General features: G+C 34.4%; 1 protein-coding gene across 6 annotated transcripts in view; it reads left to right on the top strand.

Moving 5' to 3' along the window:
• The window catches only part of ROBO1 (roundabout guidance receptor 1), a 1,143,090-nt gene that overhangs the window by 1,031,869 nt on the left and 87,394 nt on the right, over positions 1-23,827 (top strand). For all 6 annotated transcript variants that reach the window (XM_066240776.1, XM_066240777.1, XM_066240772.1 and 3 more), the window contains one exon: positions 22,811-22,935. In XM_066240776.1, coding sequence (XP_066096873.1) covers positions 22,811-22,935 — 125 coding nt within the window. The remainder of the gene's footprint in view (positions 1-22,810; positions 22,936-23,827) is intronic.

Genomic DNA, 23,827 nt, shown 5'->3' with positions numbered 1-23,827 from the left:
CAGTTCACTGTCCCTCAGACCGTTGGAGGGCCGGACTATAAAAAAAACTATGAACAAATCCCTATGCATACTGCGTATATCTTAAAAGTAAAAAAAAAAAAAAAAAAAACAGGAACAAAGACAAAAAAAACAGGAACAAAGACAATATTTAAAATAAAGAACAAGTAAATTTAAATCAAACTGATCAGTATTTCAGTGGGAACAATGGGCCTGCTTTTGTCTAATGAGATGGTCAATGTGCTCCTCACTGACCACCAGTGAAAGAGGTGCCCCTTCCGGAAGTGCAGCGAGGGGCGGATAAATGGCCTCAGGGGGCCGCATGCGGCCCACAGGCCGTAATTTGGGGACCCCTGCGCTAAGGTGTCCTCACCTCTCTCTGCCCCCAGAGACTCCGCTCTCCACACACCATCTTCATCTGCCTGAAACGCAAACCTGGTTCCATTCATTTTTATTCCGTTAATAGTTGTCACGGTCCCCACCTCTCCAGGATGAACATCCCCAACACTTAGTGCTCGGCCTGGCTACTTCCCCGTCCCGTCTGCAATCGCTAGATTTATTGTTTGTCTATTTTTTTTGTGCCCATACTATGTAGCTTACCTCTGGGCCTTCCTTTATGTCAGTCGCTTGGTCTAAAATGCCCTGGCCCGTCTTCTACTTGGTGGTAACGCCTGTCCTCCGTGCACAGCAGGCCAGAATCCTCCGCGGAGCTCTGCAGACGGTGGGTCCCCATACCCGTGTGTGTGATAGGGGTTTCCCCCATTCATGTATCCCTCGGATACCGGTGCCACCATCTGTTGCATTTTAATGTCCGCCCCCTACGAGACTGGGAGTCCCTCCGAGGCCATTTAGTTTATCCCAGCTGTGGGATTCTGGGAAAGTTACTTCACTTCTCTGAGTTTCAGTATTGTCTTCTGTTAAAAAAATCAATGTCATATCATTGACATTGCAACATATCAAATGTATGCAACATAACCAAATGGCAAAATATCCTGGAGATGTTTTCTCTAAAGCTATGTACCCTGACTGATCAATGTTACCCCATTAAAATTAATTTAAAAAGTAATTTTCTTGTAGAAAATAAAGCTATTAAACTCTTCTTTCTCCTCCTCCTCATAAAACTTCTATTAGTCCACATTAGTACAATTATAGTCCTCTTTGCAACCCACCTATCTGACCCTTCTGCATCCTTATAATTAAAAAACAAAACAAAACAAAAAAAATGTCATATCATTCAAACATCAGTGACCCAAGACGATGGGTCAGATAAAAAGATAAAATAAGATAAAATATATCTTATAAAGTGGTGTGTGGATGATACAGCACTTATACAAAGCAGCTGTGGTTACAATTCTTCCAAAACAATTAAAAATCCTTCAGATTTCTAGTCTAGTAATATTTAGTTTGTCTGTAGAGATTTAATTTTTCTTTTGTAGCTGATTAATATAGAGTTTAGTCATTTTTTTTTCTGCAAAGATAATTTTTGTGACTTCTTGATACTGAGATCTAGCTTTGAAAATCACTCCTCAGTGTTTTTTTGAAAATCACTCCTCAGTATTTCTTTGTACAGTGTTTTAAAGAGACATTTTTTTTCCTGCTGCTGCTGCTAGCAAACATTCTGTAAAATAGAATCAATAGCATAGTCTTTTCTGACAGACACGCTTGAATTCAAATGCTGAATATGAAAGTTGTTAAATCCCTGGTCTTCAGTTTTTGCAATAGTAAAATGGGGTAAAAACATCTAGCTTGTAAGATTGTTTTGAAGATGAGGTGAGCTCATAAATATGAAGTGTTAGGTACATTATTTGAAGCGTTGAAATGCTCGGTAAGAGTAGAAGCAATGAAGCTATAAAGGAGGAGGAGGAGAAAGAGAAGGTCACCTGAGTGATGTGTCTTTGTGTGTGTTGGAATGGGAACATCATGTACCTTGAGTGATCCTAGCTGCCAAGCACTAGCTGTAGAAAAGGATTAGGGTCTGAGACATGTGGGCATCTCCAAATATTTTGCATAGACATATAGTAAATAGTTTTTAATAAATAACGACTATCAAGGCTTCTGTAACCATGGTAACTGTATGTCAGTTATTTTTCTAGTCACGTCAGAAAACATAATTGAAGTATATTACATGAAATCTGCATTTAGTTAAAATTACTTTTTTGTTTGCATTAATTATGTATAAATGATGCACATACCTACATATGCATTTGAGAACCAAATAATGAGTTTATTTTTTATTAAACAGATCCAAAATTAAAATGATTTCCTTTGCTCTCTAAACATAATTATTATTGCTCCTGATATGTTTATTCAGTGCGGGTAGACTTCCTGATGAGCAAGTAATTTTAAATTCCATCACTACTCCTAGAATAAAGATAATTCATATATTGGAACAATTGAATTAAGTGGAGATAAAAATAATTGGGATAGATGGTCCTTAATAATATCTTCCATATAACTTAAAACTTTAACAGTCTTAAAAATGGATCATAATTCATCAACACATTGCGGTGTTATTTACAATAGCCAAGTTCGAGAAACAGGCCAAGAGCCTCTTAGTTGATGGTTAGACAAAAGAGCTGTGGTGTGCCTGACCAGGCAGAGGCGCAGTGGATAGAGTGTCGGACTGGTACGCAGAGGACCCAGGTGTGAAATCCCAAGGTCGCCAACTTGAGCGCGGGCTCATCTGGCTTGAGCACAGCTCACCAGCTTGGACCCAAGGTCACTGGCTTGAGCAAGGGGTCACTTGCTCTGCTGTAGCCTCCTAGTCAAGGCACATATGAGAAAGCGAACAACTACGGTGCAACAACAAAGAATTGATGCTTCTCATCTCTCTCCCTTCCTGTCTGGCCCTGTCTGTCTCTCTCTCTGTCTCTGTTTGCAAAAATAAATAAATAAATAAATAAATAGCCATGGGACAGTTACACAATGGGATACTGTGCGGCCACAGAAAAAAAGGACATCGTACCTTATGCAACAGCAAGGATGGACCTGGAAAGTGTTATGCTAAGTGGAATTAGCCAGTCAGAAGAAGACAAGTGCCATAGGTACATGTAATGAACAAAGTGAACTAACAAGCCAAACAGAGTCGTAGATAGAGAGCAGGCTGACAGCTATCAGGGTGGGGGAAATTGGGCTGGTTGAGCGGGGTAGAGGGACTGAGCAAAACAGGACCAAGAAAAGACACCAGTGACAGTGTTGTGGCTGCCGGGGCAGCGGGGGGTGCTGGTAGAGGAGCGAGCATAGAGGAGATCAGTGGTGCGGATTAGTGGGGACTGGACTCGGAGTGGTCACAGCCCAGTGTCCAGCTGGTGTGTTCTAGAACTGAGCACCTGAAACCTGTGTGATTTTGTTAACCAGTGCCAGCCCAATAAATTCAACTGAAAAAAATAAAGACAGTAATATTAAAAAAAATGTGCATCTGTGCATTTGACCATTTTCTAAGCTGTGAATTAACAACTTTAAAGATAACCAAACCACATGCTACTCTTCTACAGTGTAACAGGTCATATGCGTGTATGAATTTTTTTTTTTTTTATTGAGAGGAAGGGAGGCACAGACAGACTCCCACATGCGCCCCGACTGGGATCCACCCAGCATGCCCACTAGGGGGTGATGCTCTGCCCATCTGGGACGTTGCTCCATTGCATCCGGAGCCATTTTTTATCACCTGAGGAGGAGGCCTGGGAGCCATCCTCAGCGCCCGGGCCAACTTTGCTTCAATGGAGCCTTGGCTGCAGGATGGGAGGAAAAAACAGAAAGAAAGGAGAGGAGGAATGTTGGAGGAGTAGATGGGCACTTCTCCTGTGTGCCTTGATCAGGAATTGAACCTGGGACATACACATGCCAAGCTGATGCTCTACCAGTGAGCCAACTGGCCAGGGCTGGATTTTTTATTTTATTTTCTTTTTTTTTTTATGGCTCACTAAATGATTATTTCAGAATGTAAAATTAAAATGTAGGTAAAAGTAAAATACTATAGCCTGCTGTAGATTTTATTACCAGTGCTAGAGGATAAAATTTAATGAACCTGCATTCAAAAACAAACTGTGGAGGGGGAAAAGACATGTTTTATAAATCTATGGTCTCCGTAGATAGGTTTTGCTGTGTTCAGCCTCCTATCAGCAGATGAGATCTTCGTGCAAGAGTCGGGTGACTCTTTCGAGCTCATGTGATATCCAGGCATAGAAGAAGTCACGAGAGAGAAAGCTGGGCCTTGCAGTTCTGAATTCCCTTTCTTTGATGTGGACTTCATTTAAATCATTTGTTGGAACGGTTTGCTTAAATCGCTGATTTTTGTAAAAAGCTGGCAGTATAATAGTACATTGTTTCTGACCATTAATGTGGTTATTTGAGTCAAAGCCAAAACTAATACTGTCAAGGGGCTTTCTGCAGGTTCAAGGTAGGTTTACTGCAAATGCAAGATCCTGAGTAAGAACTGCAACTTCATCAACATTTTGATGAAACGCACATTATAAGACTCCTCCCCCCCAAGCTTTACTAGATGACTTTAATAACCTTGATACATATTTGACATTTTTTGCCTGATTCTTGACAAGACAGAGTAGATGGGTTCTTCGGGGAATGATTCTAAATGACATATGGCAGTAATCCACAGAGGCCCAGTAAAGTCAGCGGTGCTCTAATACATGGTGTTTCAGGGGTTGGGGGATATTGATATTTATAGATATGATATTTTGTATAGGAACATTAAATGTAAAGTATAGAAGATTACATAAGATTATAATTTATACTCAAATGTATTACACACACGTCCCAGTCTTCCATGCTGCTCACAAAAATTAGGGGACATTTCAAAATGACTATGAAGCGATAAAATATCCCCGCATTTTAGTTACCTCTTGGTAGGTATATCCCTATACTTTGAATGCTACCCTCAAGAATCTTATGGAAAAAAACCTCCCTGATAAGATTTGTGGTGGATTCTTTGGGATTTTGTTGTTGCTGTTGTTCATTTTATGATTAAAATCAGGAGGTGATGTAAAGGGCTCATGAGAAAAAAAAAAGAGAGAGACTTGCAATTTTCAGAAAGAAAAGCCAAGAAGACAATGAGTGAGGGGAGACTTTTAGGGAATCAGCATGGCCAAGCTGGGCCCTTTGTGAGCAGGCTGAACGTGAATGCCATCAGCCAAGAGGCTTAATGAAGTCCCACCGCAGAATTTAACAAGAGAATGATTTGTCAGAATGGCTCCCGCTCCGAGCTGTCCTGATCCAGGGGCATAAAGAGGTTGTCCACTCCTGCTGGGTTTTTTTTTTTTCTTCCTTTTTTTATGCTATTTGATTTGATTGAGACCTAGCAGCATTATGGCCTATGATTCTTTTCCTTTTTTTTTTTTCTGTAGGAAGGATAAAGTAAAGAACTTCTTCTGTTCTTATAGCCTTTCAGAGATAGCTGTTTTAACGCTAATGACTGTTGAAGATGTGACATTCTCTTAGATTTCTTTCATTGAACTCAAAAGGTTGCTTTCAATTATGTCAAACAAACTGATGTAAATCTTTAAAATTATTCAAAAGGAAAAGCATTCACTGCACGGCCTTCCTACAGAGAATTTGAAACACTCTCTTACTGTGTGTGCCAAGCGAGTGTTTGAAGAAATAAGTGGAGCAGTCAGGTACAAGAAATAATGGAAACATAAGATGATTCTGTGACAAATAATGACGCCGCACCACACTAGCAAATAGCACATCATGGGCCTTCCATTGTGTTCTTAGCTTTACTGTGATTTATTCATTACATAACAGTGGCTAAGGTTTTCTGGCCCAGTGATAGAGATGTATGACTTAGCAGCTGCCCTTAGGAACCTGCATTCTCAAATAATGGCATCAATGTGGAAAGATGTAATTGAGTTGTGTGAATCTGTGCAATCTGAATTACTCGCTCTGAGAATGAAATTTGGAAAAGTAAATCAGGTGTTTTGATTTTTTTCTCTAGCCATTGATGAATAGCTCATTTTAAAACATTAGGTACATTGCTAACGATCCGACTAACTTTAAGATGTAGGATTATTTTGTGATGTTGTGTATCATTTAATGTAAAATAATTAATTCTAAGTTAACTCACATTAATATATTCTATTTTATTCAGAATTGTTAGGACATAACGATTGGCATAATTCATTGTTTAGAAGAGAATAATCATAAAAGAAATCATGGTAGACTATTTGTCATAAGGACACCTTTTCCTCCTATGTGGAATCCTAGATAAATTAAATATGCAAGACAATTGAAAATTTGACTTTTTATGTATTTATAGATATGAATTTTTATTATTTGCTTACTATTATTTTAATTATTATATAAGTGTAGAAGACATTAATAATTATGCTAAACTGTACTTATTCTTGTATATTCACAAATTATTCAGGGTCATCATCAGAATCCTTTACAAATATGCAGAAGATGGCAACCTCTGAGCCTTATTTCAGTAACTTCAAAATATAATAGGATTTTGCCCCTGACCAGTTAGCTCAGTTGGTTAAGAGTGTCATCCCCAAACAACAAGGTTGAGGGTTCAATCCCTTGTCCGGGCACACATGGGAAGCAACCAATGAATATATGACTGAGTGGAACAACAAATGAATGATTCCCTTCCCCCTCTCCTCTCTCTGTCTCTCTGAAACAATAAATCAAAAGAAATTAAGCCCTGTCAGGATAGCTCAGTCAGTTGGAACACCATCCTGGAACACTAAGGTTGCCGGTTTGATCCCCTGGTCAGGGCAACCTAATGTTCCTGTCTCTCTCTCCCTGCCTTTCTCGCTCTCAAATATAATAATAATAATAATAATAATAATGTGATATTATGTTTTTAAAAAAGTTAACTTTGTGGATGGTGGAATAGTCATTTCAAACAGTGTTCTTTTTAAGTAATTAATCAAGAGTTTAGTTATACTCTTGAGTACATTCCCTGAAATGTACTAAATTACTAAATATAATTGATAATAAATAAATTTGGCCTGATTTCATTTTCTTGGGAATAAGTGTCATATAATTTCTGTACTGGAGTGTTGAGATTTTGAGTGTTAGACATTTATGGAGCTTACAAATTATTTAGTTTAGTGAGTTTTACAAATGAGAAAATTATACTCTGGTTTCTCTTCAAATCGCATAAATCTTTTGCCTTTTACAAGTGAGAAAATTGAGGTCAGATATGTCCTGATACTACATAGCAAACTGTGAACATGTATATTGATACTCGACTGTATACATTTGACATTGAAATCATTGTCCTAAAAGGTTGCATCACATCACTTTCGAAGGATGATATTGGCTGTGTTGGCATTATTTTTTATGAAAAAATAAAATACAACATGAGTCATTTTCTTTCCAAAACCGTTGTATATGTGTGAAAACTGTCCATATATGAACAGAATGACTATGCATTCATGTTAACTTAATATATCCCTACATGAACTGTACATTTAAACAACTTTCTTTTTATTGAAGTATAATTGACATATAACATTATATTAGTTTCAGGTGTACAACATAATCGTTCGATATTTGAATTGTATTACAACAGAATCGCCACCAAAGTCTCATTAATCCATCACCATACATTGTTACAAAAAAATTGTTTTTTTCTTCTGATGAGGACTTTAAGATTTATTCTCTTAGCAACTTTCCCTTTTTTTCAAATTGAATTTATTGACATAATGTTGCTTAATTGTTATAGTTTCAAGTGTATAATTCTGTAATACATCATCTGTAAATCACATTATATCTTCACCACCCCGAATCTAACATCCTTTCGCTACCATGTATCTGCTCCCTTTAACTTCTTCACCCTCCCTGACCACCCTTGTTCTCTAGTGACAATCACACTGTGGTCTGTGTTTATGAGTTTGTTACTTTCTTGTTTTAAATATCCCACCTATGAATGAAATCATAAGGTTTCGTTGTTTTCCTTCTGACTTATTTCCCTGAGCATGTTACTCTCAAAATCCATCCATGTTGTTGCAAATGGCAATATTTTATCTTTTGTACCATTGAAGAGTACCGCATTATATATATGTACCACATTTTTAACCAATCATCCATTGAAGGACACTTGAGTTTTGATCATGTCTTCACTATTGTGAATGCTACAATGAACAGAAGTGTGTATATATCTTTATGAATAAGTGTTTTCCAATAACAGGTAGATACCCAGAAGAGGGATTCCTGGGTCATATGGTAACTCTATTCTTAAATTTTGAGAAATCTCCATACTGTTTTCCTTAGTGGCTGTACCAGTTCATGTTTCAGCTCATAATGGATGAGGCTTCTTTTTCCTCAACAACTGCTCCAATAAATAATACAGGAGTATTAACTATAGCTACCATGCTATACACTGCATCCCTATAGTTTATTTATTTTGTAACTAGAAGTTTGTACCTTTTACCCATTTTACCCTCACCCTCAGCCCTGGCTGAGGCAACCACCAATCTGTTCTCTGTCTCTATGAGTTTGTTTGTTTTCTGACTTCCCATTGTAAGTGAGGTCATATGTTATTTCTGTAACTGTCTGACTTATTTCACTTAACATAATGGCCTCAAGGTCCATCCATGTTTCAAATTATAGGATTTTCTTATTTTTTTTAATGGATGAATAATATTCCGTGGTATGAACACATCACATTGCTTTATTCATTTAACCATCAGTGGGCACTGAAGGTGTTTCTGTATGTTGGCTATTGTAAATAATGCTGCAGGACACACTGAGGTGCATATATCAATAGCTTTTCAAATTAGTGTTTTGTTTGCTCTGGATTATTACTCAGAAATGGAATTGCTGGATCATATGAGGTTCCAATTTTTTTTTGTTTTTAGGAAACTTCATACTGTTTTATATAGTGTCTGCTCCAATTTATATTGGAGCACAAGTGCACAAGTGTTTCTTTTTCTCTGCATCTTCTTTAATACTTATTATTTCTTATCTTACTGATATTTACCATTCTAACAAGTGTGAGGTGGTATCTTATTTTGGTTTTGATTTATACTTCTCTTGCAGCTTGTAAAGAGCACTTTTTTTACATATCTGTTGGCATCTGTATGTCTTTATGGGAAAATATCTGGTCAAGTCCTCTGCCCATTTTGTAATTATATCCTATGCTTTTTTTTTTTTTTACTGAAATGTAGGAATTCTTTATTTATAGTATTTTGGATATTAACCCCTTAATATATGATATATATGATTTTTAAATATTTTCTCCCATTTGGTAGGTTGCCATTTTATTTTCTTGATTTCCTTAGTAAATTATTTATTTAAATGTAAGTGTAGTTGTTCTACAATATTATATTAGTCATACTAGTTTCAGGTGAGATTTGACATTTTAATACCTTACAAATAATGAGATTGCCCCTCTAATTCTAGTAATCATCTGTCACCCTACAAACATCACAATCTTGCTGACTGCTGACTTACATCCCCCTTCACTTTTTTACCTATCTTTCCATTCCCCCTCTTCTCTGTTTGGTCTGTATTTCTAGGAGTCAGTTTTTGTTCTGTTTTATTTTCAATTCACATATAAGTGAAACAATACAAAATTAGTTGTCTTGGTCTTTCTCTGTCTGACTTATCTCAATTAGAGAAATGCCCTCTAAATTTATCCATGCTGTGGCAGATGGCAAGATTTGGTTCTTTTTTTACTGGTGTATAATGTTTTGTGGTGTGTGTGTATGTGTGTGTGTGTGTGTTCACATCTTCTTTATGCATTTATCTACCAATGGACATCTAGGTTGCTTTCATATTTTGGCTATTGTAAACAATGCTGTAATGTACATAAGGGTGTATATATCTTTACAAATTAGTATTTTTATTTATTTATTTTTTAGATAACTACCCAGAAGTATAATTGCTGTTCATATGGTAGATTTATTTCAAAATTTTTGGTGAATCTCCATACTGTTTTCCATAGTAGCTGCAACGATTTGTAGTCCCAACAACAATGCATGAGGGTTCCCTTTTCTCTACATCTTTGCCAGCATATGTTATTTATTGACTTTTCTATAATAGCTATCCTGACTGGTGTGAGGTGGTATCTAATTGTGGGTTTGATTGTTTGTTTCTTTGTTTCCATTTCCCTGAGGATTAATGCTGATGAATATCTTTTTATATTTCTGTTGGCCATATTTGTTTTTTTTGTTGTTGTTGTCATTGAATTGTCTGAATTCCTTATACATTTTGAATATCAACCTCTTGTCAGACGTGTCATATGCAAATATATTTTCCCATTCAGTAGTGGGTTGTGTTTTTTGTTTTTGTTTTTGATCGTTTTCTCTGCTGTGCAGAAGTATTTTTAGTTTGATGGAGTCCCATTTTGATATTTTGCTTTTTTGGTTTGATTTTTTGTTTCCTTGTCCAAGGGGACATATTAAAAAAGATATTACTCAGGCTGATGTCATATAGTTTAATACTTATATTTTCTTCTAAGACTTTTATGGTTTCTAGCTATATTTTGAGTGCTTAATCCATTTCAAGTTTATTTTGTATATGGTATAAGAGTTGTCCAGTTTCATTTTTGCACATATCCGTCCAGTTTTTCCAATACCACTGCTTGAAAAATACTGTTATTTCTCCCACTGTAAATTCTTTCTTCCTATGTCATAGATTAGTTGACCATATATGTGAGGGTTTATTTCTGGGCTCCCCCCCTTTTTTTTTTACATTGATCTATGTGTCTGCTTTTGTGTCAGTATGAAAATGTTTTTATTACTGTGGCTTAGTAATAGACTTTGAAATCACAAGTGACTTACCTCCAACTTTGTTCTACTTTCTCAAGATTACTTTGGCAATTTGGGGTCTTTTATGGTTCCATATAAATTTTAGGATTTGTTCTAGTTCTGAGAAGAATGTCACTGGTATTTTAACAGGGATTGCATTAAATCTGTGGATTGTTTTGGATAGCATGGTTATTTTAACAAAATTAATTCTTCCAAAGCATGTGCACGGTTAGCCTTCCCTGCATGTGTGTCCTTTTCAATGTCCTATAATTTTCATAATAAAGGGCTCTCACTTCCTTAGTTACATTTATTCCTAGGTATTCTTTTTTTCTTATTGATGCATTTGGAAATAGAATTATTTTATTAATTTCTCCTTCAGATTGTCATTAGTGTGTAGGAACATGGCAGATATGCATATACTAATTTTAATCCTGCTACTTGACTGAATTGTCTTATTCTATTAATTTTTGGTGTATTCTTTAGGACTTTCTATATGTAGTATTATGTCATCTGTAAATAGTGGCAGTTTTACTTTTTTTCCCCAATTTTGATGCCTTTTATTTCTTTATTTTATATCTTACTATTATATTCTGTGACGTGGCTAGGATCTGAGATGTTATATTTCGTGATAGTGGTGACAGTAGGCAGCCATGTCTTTCAGCTTTTTGTTATTGGGTATAATGTAAACTGCGGGCTTGTAGTATTGAGCCTTTATTAAGTTAAGTTACTTCTGTACCTATTTTGTTGAGAGGTTTTTTTTTTTTTTAATCATAAATGGATGTTGAATGTAAATAATTTCTTACTGAAAGTTATTTTGTGTAGGTATTAGAGCTAAAATATTTTAGAAACAAAACTACATTAGTTGTAAGATTTAACTTAAAAAAAAGTCATGTAGTGTAGTAAAAACAACAAGGATTTTAAAAACAGTACAGGCCTGGTCCTGGCCAGTTGGCTCAGTGGTAGAGCGTCAGCCTGGCGTGCAGGAGTTCCCGGGTTCGATTCCCTACCAGGGCACACAGGAGAAGCACCCTCTCCTTCCTCTCTGTCTCTCTCTTCCCCTCCCACAGCCAAGGCTCCATTGGAGCAAAGTTTGCCCGGGCGCTGGGGATGGCTCTGTGGCCTCTGCCTCAGGCGCTAGAATGGCTCTGATTGTGGCAGAGCAGCGCCCCAGATGGGCAGAGCATCGCCCCCTGGTGGGCATGCCGGGTGGGTCCTGGTCGGGCGCATGCAGGAGTCTGTCTGACTGCCTCCCCGTTTCCAACTTCGGAAAAATACAAAAACAAAACAAAACAAAACAAAACAAAAAAAGTACAGGCCTGAATTCTAACCTTCCATTTATGTTATGTGTGACCTTTGTTATTTAATTTTTGCTTTCTATCCTTTGAAAAATCAGTGTATTGAAATCTTTCCTGCTGATTAGCTGGGAGAATTTCTAGTGTATAATTTGACACATAGTTAACACTGATGGCTGTTAATTAAGTTGAAATATAGAAAGTTTCTGTGACACGTGAAGCATAGACCTGATTAATTGTGAAGAAGATCTTGATCCCAAGTTGTTTAATTGTCAGTTGAGTAATTTTATTATTATACTGGCATGTACCTTAACTGTAGGCCTATATGAAATATGCTGTTTGAAGACAGGCAATACAAATTTTCAAATAAATAAATTCTATGTACAAAACAGTGTACTGGATCCTGTGAAAGATGCATAGAGAAATAAAGTAGGAATTCTGCTTTCATGGAGCTTGTTATTGTCTAATGAAGAAGAGCAGTATATACTAATATCTGTAGTGTGAGCAGAATGGAAAAATTTAGCTATGCCAAGGAAGGGGAAAGTGCTTTCAACTAGGAAAGTGGGAACATCGTGGTCATTTGCTCGCCATTTTAACAGATATTTTCTGTTAAATGTGAATGATGTCCTCACCTTTGTAAGTTCTAGAGAAATTTTGACAGACTAAATAGTTAAATACTTGCCACCATTGAGCTTATAAGCTAGTATGAGAAACAGACATTTGTAGAATAATCACACACATGTATAATTTTACGGTAAAAGAGCTTTGGGAAAAAAGTTACAGTAGCATTCTGATAAGATTTATTATCACGTTTAGAGGTTGCCTTTTGAAGTTTTCTTCTTTTTCTTTCTTTTCTTTTCTTTTACGTGTGTGTGTGTGTGTGTGTGTGTGTGTGTGTGTGTGTATTGAGCTGAGAGCCAAGGTGAGCAGGAATTAAATAGGGGAAGAGGGTGGATCCCAGGATACAATACAAACAGAGCCAGAGGCAAGATGGAGCATGCTGTACTCAAGGGCTAAAAGAAGGCCCATGGGGCTAAGTTAGGGAGACAGAGGAGGACAGATAATATGGTAAGACACGGAGGGGTTACATAGCAAGGCCATTTAGGGAGTTAGCTCTCTATTTTATGAGCAATGGGACAATATTAAAAGATTTTAATTAAAAAAGTACTATAATCTTACCTGTTCAGGCAAGTGTTGTTTTTAATAACTGGCTACCTTGTGGAATTGGACTGGGTAAAGCATGACCATAGTTCAGATGAACACTACTGGATCCCTTGCGCCAGAGTAATGGCTATACAGATGGAAAGAGATGGATGGGATGAAGAAAGAGTTAGAAAATAAAAGCCATGGAATTTTATTTTAATGCATTATTTTCTTAAGGAGGAGGGAGAGGAAAGATCTAGGTTTCCAGCTTTCTGAATTGATTTCGGGAATATTTCCATCAAACTTATGATCCTGAGTTCTATCTCAGGTCGCACACACACTGTCATGGATTGCTGGTTCGTTGTATTTTCATCATGGCCTCTTTAGTAAACAAACAATGAAGTTGCACCATTTACTAAATGCTTTTTGGTAAAGTTGTTACATTTTTAGAAGCAGACAGAAGAGAGGAAAAAATATTAACTGTTTTTGAGTATTTATAATATGCCAGGAATTGTGCAAGGCACTTTTTATAGGTTTGCGGTAAATTATGATTTGTTAGAATTCTGTTAAACCTTTGACTGAGTAAATAATCTACAGCAAGGTTTCTCAGTCCGGGCACTGTTGACTTTCTGGCCCGGATCATTCTTGAAGTTGTGGGCAGTCTCGTGCATGATAGAATGTTTGTTGGCATTCCTGGCCTCTGTCCACTAGATGCCAATACACCACCCCCTTCATGTGCAATAGTGAGAGTTATCTCCAGACCTACCAATCTACAGAATCATGTAAGATTTGCGTGGAGGGGAAAAGTTCATAGTGTTCAATGTATCCATTAAATATATTCTAAAAATCTTCCTCTTAAGTACTCTATTTTTGTGTCTGAGAAGTTAAAAGACATAATGACAGGCTTTTATGTTAAACTCACTCTTTTACCCAAAAAAGAAATCATACCTTAGTATTAAAATATTCTAAGGGTTTATAATTCTTAGAGACATTGTCATTCGTGAGTGTCTATAAATGTAATTGCTTTAGCAGTACAGTGACTGGGTTTTTGTCAGTTCACATGTAGATATAGCTTCACTATTTGAAAATTTGAGTGCTCCTCTGTTTTAATAAAAATGTGCTTCTTCCCACCAAAATTGTGTAGCTCACTACTTTTACTCCATTCATATTCTCTGTTATGTGGTATTTACAGGTCTAGTCTGTCGTATTTCTTAACCCTTTGAGTAGCACGAATGTTCATTTACATCCTCGTGCCTCCTGACCATCCAGAGTACAATCGATTTATTTTAAAAAGGTGTAATACAACATTTAAAAAAGGCAAATATATGTTCTTCTTGTTTCCATAAATTGGTTATCAAACAAACATAATTTTAAATTAATAAAACTAACTAGAACTAGTTTCACTTTTTGAAAAAAGAACTCGCTCCCAGGGGTTAGCAAGCATGAAAACAACTCACTACTCAAAGGGTTAATTAAGCCCTGCTGTGTATGTATGAAAATGAAAAAAAAAATGACATCAATATAAAGATTCATTAGAACTGAGCTCCTAGTAATGAAAACTAATATCTGTGCATTAGCAGAACTTCTTAGTCATGGTGATTATATTTGTAGCCCATTCAAGAAAATGGCTGTTTTCTGATATTTATTAGTAATATTGGAAGACAAATTTGCTGAACTATAAAATCTTCTATAGAGGCATTCTAGGAGATTAGGGTACTTCAATTATTTTAGGCCCAAATACTTAGGCAGTCTTCGGTCATTACATTGTAAAATAATTGTATGACCGAAGCCAACAATGAAGACTATCAACATTTTATGTAACTAGTAAGTATAAACTCAAATTACCATTCATCTTCCAAAACTGAGTTCTAACTGTAAAAAACACCAAAATTTTAATTGTAATGCTGCACCAATTATATAAGTATTTTACTTTCTAGAAATATGTCTGGTATCTTCTGGATTTATCATATGAGCTATGTACATGAAGTACTTCATCGATGTAAGGTAATATTAACTAAAAGGAATATTTTTAAGGCATTTTCTCATAGAATATATATTTGTATATAAATAATCATGGGAAAACATTGGGAACAGAGGGATATATCCATTCTCCTGCTTCGCCTCCAAATTTCCATACTCTTGAAATCATAGCAGAGAAAGCACTTTGAGTAAACTACTCTATTTCTTTACCAGACAAGGTTATAGCTAAACTGTTGTGGCCAAATGGTATAAATCCCATTTTTAATGACCTCTGGAGACATCACAGTTGGCAACCAATTCATGGTTCAGTGACCTTTACTGTTAACTGCTTCTTTTCTATACTTTCCCTAAGTCATTCATCCTATTATGTAGGCCCATTATCTTCTCTTCTGGCCTAAGTAGTTATCAAGATTGGCTGGTCCCTGTATTTATTAGGCCTGATTTGAAGACTTAAGTATCTGTCCCGCTAACTTGTTTTCAAAGATCAAACAATGTCTCTTCCTCCAGCTTCTGTATAAATTTTTTCAAGCATCATCTTGTGACTCATGTCTCCTGAATCTGACAAACAGATAGAAGGAATTAGTCTTTTCTTTCTGTCTCTCCTTCCTTCCTTGTCTTCCTTTTTTCTCCCTTTTCCTCCCTCCCTCCCTCCCTTCCTTTCTTCCTTCCCTCCTTTTATTCATTCCAGTTTTGCTTTCTTTCTCACTTACCTTATTTATACTGAGAGATTATTATGCAAACAATGAATATTCTTAGAAGGAAGATTTCAAAGTAATTAAATAATCTGACATTCAAAAGGGGTCTTAGTCTCTTATACTAAGTGTATGTGTGTGTGTATGTGTTTGAGAGAAAAGAGTAAATTCTCCCAAAATTTTTAAAGCTGTTTATTTTTAAAAAACAAACAACTATTTGTCAAGTATATAATATTTGTATTATCTTTATTTCAATGAAAGCTATTCTTTTCCTCGTTTAGATGCAAAAAACCCGAGTTTTATAATTATATAATTTATATGTGTTATGTAAATGTGTGTATATGTGTGTGTGTGTATGTATTTAGACTTTCCATAACTCCCCTTCCCTCCACCCCAAGAAAACATAATCTAGGTGAAAACAGTATGTTTTCTACAAATTCAGCCTTGTGGCAATTTCTGTAATCCCTCACACTATTCTTAATGCAAAAAAAAAAAAGCTGTTACTGGAGATCTGCTTAATATTATTATGTTAAAAAATTAGCCTGTTTTAGTCTCTTCAAAATCTATTTTTAAAGGTTATTTAAAGAATTTTTATAAAAATAGTATTTGTTCTGTTTCAGAGTATTATTTTATTCAATTTATAATGACTAAGTATTGTGATTAAAATTGGTTCACCCTTAAGAAATGATTGTATTATTTTTTTTAATTTCACCACAAAGTGAACTTTTTAAGAGGCTTTAAGTCTGTGTTCTTCTCACCAGTTTGTTTTTTGTGTCTTTTGTAAACCATAACTAAATATCCTTAAAAGATTTTAATGTCCCAAGGAATTATTTTTATATGTAATTATTTATTATTATTTTTATGACACATAAACAGTTTATGACAGCTTAAATATAAAATCAAATGCATTTTGTGTCTTATTGCATACAGTTCTCCCCAACTGGTTAACCAGTAGAGAAGTTTGTGCAGAAACTTGGATTTGGTCAGGAGGCAGAAGACAGTCCTTGGTTAGTTATCTGTGACCTTGAGAAAGTTATTTAACAATTTAGGTTCTCCATTCCTCCTGCCAAAAGGATAGGGTTAGACTGATAAGTTCTAAGGTCACTGGCAGCACTAACATTTTAGCGTTTTATTGTTTTATTAAAGATAGAGACAGACAAGCTTTTCCTCTTCCTTAGGGGGGAAGGGGGGTAGAAAAAATGTTTCCAGCCTTTAAAGCTCTAAGAAAAGCTGTTGAGAAGAGTTACGAGGCAGTCAGAGAGAAGTGACTCATAAATCACAAACTCTAGTAGATAATGAACGAACAGGATTCAAAGGACTCTTTTCTCTGATTGTTTCTGCACATCCCTAGCTGGGCTACAATGGGCATTTCCTGTTGCACAGAAGGTCCCGGCTCTATGGAAGGAAATCCTTTGACCTAACCCTGAGAGAAACAAGGAGCAAGGGGAAATCTGAGAAAAAATTGAAATAAATGTCTACCATTTATTCTTTAGATTAGAAAATTTGAGATAATAATTTCCTTTACATGAGTAAAAGGATTTTATGTGGAGGATATTGATGGCATTTATTTGTTACTTAAACTAGAATAAATAAAAGAGGGTTCAATTGTGACAGGCACAGTTACATTTGGATAAGAGGACTCATTTTCTGAGAAGTCATGGATGTTAAAAGCTAAAATGATTATTGGAGATAATTTGCATTATGCAAATTATGGAAAATATTATGCAAATGAAAAAGATTTCTTTTTCCTTTTCTTGCCTGAATGAATGACTATTATGCTTAAAATGTTTGTCTTTCAATTGAAAAATAAAGGCAAGTTGTTTCATGTGAGTTAAAATGTTTCTGAGTTACCTTTAAATTTTATATACAGTATATGGTAATAGGTAAAAGAACTTTGGTCTCTTTTTAAACTATACTAATTCATAACAGGAGTGCTTGGCATAGTTTGTTTACTTAAACTATAAGAATATATATTGTCTCTTTAATATTTATTTGATGAAAGATATGGGGATTATTTATTTGAGTAAAATGTATTGTGAGTATTTATGGAGCTATTATGAAAAAGTTCTACATTTGACAGTGGTAACTGCCTTTGCTTTTAAAAGAGCAAAACGAAAGAAATATTTTCCAGTATTTAAAATATGTATTAATTGAAATGTTAAAATGCCCAGTGTTTTATCACTGAAAACGACATGTAATGTGATTACGACTTTATTTAGATAGTGTTATAAAGTTTTTCTGTTTTAATGTGTTCATATTTTTATGTCTTCACAGTTAAAGATATGCAAGAATTTAAATATAACCCTTTCTAATAACCTTGCTACTCAACCTGTGTGTTACAGACAAGCAGCATCTAGATGCTTCCGAAAAATACAAAATTTCATACCATACTCTTAACCTATAATAGAATTATAATCTGTATTTTAAACAGATCTTAGGGTGATTTTGTTTGCTTCTTCAAGTATGAGAAACACGGTTTAATAAAATGTCATTGGCAGCAGGAGCCATTAAAAAAATTAATCTGATGCTGGAGTTATAGAATTTAACACTTCTTTATCTTTGTTTAAGATAACATTAGCAGTTAAAATGTATAGTGTTTTTTAAACTCATTACACATATAGTTATCTAACCCTGTCATCTAGTAGCAAAATGTAAAGTCATTGAAAAGTGTTTTATAATCTTATAGCTGTCATTCATTGTAGCTCTGCCATTTAATCATTGAAGAAATTTTAAGACATTTATATTTTTCTTCAGTTATTCATTACTATACTTAAAATGCTAACAAATACATTCATTCTTGGGCAGTATCAGCCATGCATCTAAATACTGTGTTCTTTATTTTATTTTAAAAGAAAGATCATTGTTAAGTCAAATCTTATTACTTTTTCTGTTTTGTTTTCTGTTCTTTTCATTTTTATTTATTCCATGTTTTCTTTTTTTTTTTTCATTTTAGTTGGGTCTGGTAAGTTGACATTTTGTTGGCCATCTTCTAATCACCGTGTCACTGTGACTGGGACTTCTTCTTCCCCTTTCCATCCATACCCTTCCATGTCCTTCAACCAATCAGCCTCCATGTTTCACTTGTCATTGGCCACAAAGACAGACTGCACAGAATAAAGTCTGCAGGAAGTATGGGTAACTGACAAAGAGTCAAGGTAATGGGGTTGCTAACTTTATGTCTTATTAAATGATGTGTGATCTGAATCCTCTTATATTTTCACGTCATAAATGGGTGATAAAATTACTGATAGGACTGTATCTTGGTTAAGTACTATTTCAGCTTATATTTCAAAAGACAAACAAACTAACAAAGGTGCTCAGAGAACCTTTGTATTATTTTTGTCTGAAATATGTTTATGTATTTATGTCTGCTTCTTGAGTTTTGTAACTGTTGTTCCATAATAGCAGTTAAAAGTCCTGTTGGTGAATAACCTTGCAGTTAGTTTGAGCTGTTTGCTCTCCATTTCTAAGTGTCAGGTGCATTTCATTATCTGTAAAAAATAACTACAGGATGTGTCCAAACATTATTAGGGTTTACTTTAATATACATTTGTCCTCATATAAATAGTTATTAGGTTTCCAAGTACTTTCATTACCAGTACCTTGGTGAAGGTCCATTGACTCTTTAAAGGGAACACCATTTTTGGAGAATATTACTTGAGTATGCTTAAAGTGTTACGCTAAAAAATAATTTGATCCTAAAAAGTATCTTCCTACTTTTTTCAGTTAAAAAGCTTCATGAATGTTACAAAGGTGTCACTTCATACTAATATAGATATATTGGATTGTTCAATAATGGTGATGCAATAATAGGCTATTTGAAAAAATATCCTTTTATATACTACTATATATAAAAATATAGGTGATTCAAACAAACAAAAAGTAAAGACAAAAGTACAGGATGAGAATGGAGTTGAATGTTTACATATTATGTATATATTATAGCATCTATATTAATATTATTGGTTGAATCATAAAAACACCTAAGCAGATTAAAAAGACTGCTAACAAATTTTAAAAAAAAAATGTATTCTATAACATATATGAGAAATAGATAAAATTTTCGCCTATCAGTAGTTTTTAGAAGTCAAAAAAGATAAGCATAAGACACAACCTCCACAAGAAATAGTGTAATAATGACCAGGTAATATAAGGATATGTCACATAAAAATGCTAATTTAGAAGAGATTCCATTTTCATTTTGACTAAGATGTGAAAACTCATCTATTTCTGAGGTTTTGGAGAAATGTGCCCTATTAGAGGAAGTGTCAGTTGAAATAATTTTGAATATAACTGATAAGGATATTTAATCTCATGACTGTTTTTACTAGTGAAAATTAGGAACAATTCAAATTTAAAACTAATAGATTGGTTAAATAAGGTAATTTTTATGTGGATTATTAAATAGTCATTAAAATTATATTGTAGGAGGATATTTTAAAACAATATGGTTCAATTTGCATAGTTGAATTATAGGTAGCTCTCCTTTTTTTCCTTTCCTTGTCTAATTTTCTAAATTTTCAACACTTCTTGTATCTGACATTAGTAACATGATTATGTATTTTAATTATAAAAGCTTAAATGTTATAGCCTTGAAAAATATCCCAACTGTTTATTATAAACAACAAGTACAAGTATATTATAAATGACCTTCTCAATCTGAATAGATAGGTGATTAAGATAGATGGATAGATAGGTATATTTAATTCATTTAAATTATTTTTAGAGATATATCTATACATATACAAAAGGAATTGTTCAAAGTCATATTTTTTAAGATATATCTTGTGGCTGACGTCACTGTTGATGTTGGCTCGACAATACGCCTATAAAATGTCGTAAATTCATTTCCAGTCAAATATCTTATGTGGAAAATTTGCTTACTGGATAAATGTAGTTAGCATAATGAGTTGTATCCCTTGTTCCCAAATAAGTCTTTGAGGTTTGCGGAGACCTGGCATTTTATAAAAGAAACTTGGATTTTGGCACACATTATTAGACGAGCTTCTGAGACATAAGAAAGAGACCACCCAAAGTTTCTACTTGTCTCAGTAGTTAAAACATTTATATTTTCCTACCTGAATTCCCTGCATACTGAAAAGTCATATGCTCCTGTTCATTTCATTAATCATCTGTTTGCTTTTTTTTTTATTGAAACAAATTAAAGTCTCTTTTGACTTTAGTTTATTATCCAGTCAATCCTTTAAGTTTTTTCCTCTGATATCTACACCAATTATTTCAACCCTTAGCAAGGAATCAAAAGCTCCTATATGGTTGAGTCTAGGGGAAAATTCCCGCGTGATGATGCCCACGCTTGTGATTATACCTGGGTAATGACAGAGTGTGCTGAATTCATGAGTAAACCATTCAATTACAATCAGAGCTTTTAAAAATTATAAGCTACAACTTGAGCGTTACCAAATTGCACCAAAACTCTGTCTCCTAACTCTGTGTTTTCGTCTCTGTAAGTTACAGGACATTTGAAGGCATTTGACCTAATTTTTCAGGTCTCCTATAATTTTCTAGTCAAATGGTATAATTTCTACTAAAACCTCAATTAAAAATAAAAAGGGAGTGTAGGAGAAGTTAGGAGAGTTAATTGCTTTCTTTGGTTTTGCCACCATGCAATCTTCAGTTACTTGTTATACATATCCCTTTTTCTATGAGTTATCTTAATTAATATATATATAAATTTATTAAATTTGTAAATGAAATATATTATAAATACTTGTATATATGTCTTAGATTCATTGACCAGAAAATATATAGTTAGAGAAAAAATATTTTTTCGAATCCTCATCTTCATTAACAAAGAAATCATATTCTTTTGAGCAGAGTGGAAGCATTTATAGAAATTATCTGCATGTAAGTTTTGATTCATATTTGTTTTATAGAGTTATCCTAAATGACTAGCATAAGTCACTAAAAGCACTCTTAAGGAAAATGTTAGAAACAACGGAATAGTCTTAAAAAAAAGTGAATTAGAAGAACCCTACCCTGTATAGTCTGTTAAATGTCTGGTTTGAAACGTTCACTTTAATTTGAACTGAGACAGGAGAGGAGAATAATTAGGTGTTTCAGACAGTTGATAAGGAATGAATGTGAAAAGTGTAAACAGTAGGTAAGAAGACTTACATTCAGTGCACATTTTTCCAAGCATAAAGCGCAGTCTAAACAAGCACTGTTTTTCCCCAGGAGTGACTCCATCAGCACACCTAATGTTTTCAGCTGCCATTGCCCTCAATGTAACTGACACAATTTTCTGACACTCTATTTACCGCGGGATGAAGTGGCCATTTAAGTCTGTATAAATCAAACAGTTTGGACAAAGCTGGCAGTATTCATAATGTCAGGATGAGCAGATGTTTCAAATTTGCCTTCATTTCCATATATATTCTGTTTGAACATGCCCTTACCTATGTAAATGAAGGAGGCATTCCATGCTACTATTGCTTTAAATTCTCTTCTATTCAGGTAATTGGACTGAAGATTTTAAATGGTTATAATTTTCATGGTAGCATTTCAGGAGCTTTTGAGTTCAAGTAATCTTAGGACCTGCCTATATCAGAAGGTTCTTATGTAGTATGATTAAAGACCATTCACCTTTAAGCACCTCTAAATGAGAAAAGATATTTATTTATGCAAATTTCAGGTATACTTAGACCATAAGGGATCACGTTATAGCTCAAGAGCTCTTCTTAATATGGAGATTAATTTTAGAAGTTCAGATAATAATAATAATAATAATAATAATAATAATAATAAAAACCTCTTCACAAAACAACTCTGTTCCATTCTGTAAATATACACTTACCAATTTAGTGTCGATTGAATTAAGGATGGAAATTTGTACATTACACGCTATATACTATAGAACGAGTTGTATGAACATAAAATACTGGCAGCACTTGCGATATCTGAAAATTGTCTCAATTAAAACAATAACTACGTGCTTTTGATTTAGTGTGATTTGCCTGGTCTCCTTTAGAACCTCCACATTTTGTTGTGAAACCCCGCGACCAGGTTGTTGCCTTGGGAAGGACGGTAACTTTTCAGTGTGAAGCCACCGGAAATCCTCAACCAGCTATTTTTTGGAGGAGAGAGGGCAGTCAGGTATGAGCTTGGTCTATTATTCCAGTTGACAAAGATGAGCTCATATATATATGTGTGTGTGTGTGTGTGTGTGTGTGTGTGTATGTACGTATGTATGTATGTGTGTGTGTGTATATATAATTTTGTCATACAGAGGTCACTTGAAGACAATTGTGAAGTCTGTGAGTATGATAGGATATTTCAGCAATGAGAGAAAAGACAAAATATCCTTCATTGTTTTAATTCTCAAAGCAATTTTTCTGCCTAGTTGTTGTACACAGGGTATATATAGACTAGTACTTGTTTTGTTATATAAAATTATCTTTATTTCCAATTCAGCAACTTTTTAAAAAAAAACATTTTTTCCAACATAATTAGTTATTATTTCTATTATACAGATATCTGTAATTATTTGTTAAGTAAGATTTATTCACATTTAAAACAGAGATGAGAGTTATTCAGTGCAATGTCTCAGAAAACACCAGGACTCAGAAGTGTCTTGTTCATGTCTTTCATATATATTAATAATATATATATATCAATTAAAAATATATCAAGCAATATGAAAATTTTAACATAGATGTGATGTTAAATGTAGCTCAGTATATCTAATTTTTTGAAAACTATAATAATGTGATTACCATTTACTATCAAATCATCCTTTCTAAACATTTCATAAACCATAATTTTCTATTTACCTTGAAACTAGGCTGTAGAGATCTCTGCCCTTACAAACTCTAAGTTCACTATTGGACCAGCTTATGAAAAAGGAAATTTTAAAACAATTAGACTTTTTAGAAAATTAGGAAACTTTAGATATTGAAATTAAGTATTTTTTTCTTATCTCTTAATGACTAGCCTTTTCCTATAGAGGGAAATAATTCTTTTTGTTTCTGATATTGATAAAAAGGAT

This window comes from Saccopteryx bilineata, chromosome 8 (genome assembly GCF_036850765.1).
Source record: "Saccopteryx bilineata isolate mSacBil1 chromosome 8, mSacBil1_pri_phased_curated, whole genome shotgun sequence".
Taxonomy (NCBI): domain Eukaryota; kingdom Metazoa; phylum Chordata; class Mammalia; order Chiroptera; family Emballonuridae; genus Saccopteryx; species Saccopteryx bilineata.
The sequence above is the reverse complement of the archived record's forward strand: the minus strand, read 5'-3'. Positions and strand labels throughout refer to the sequence as shown.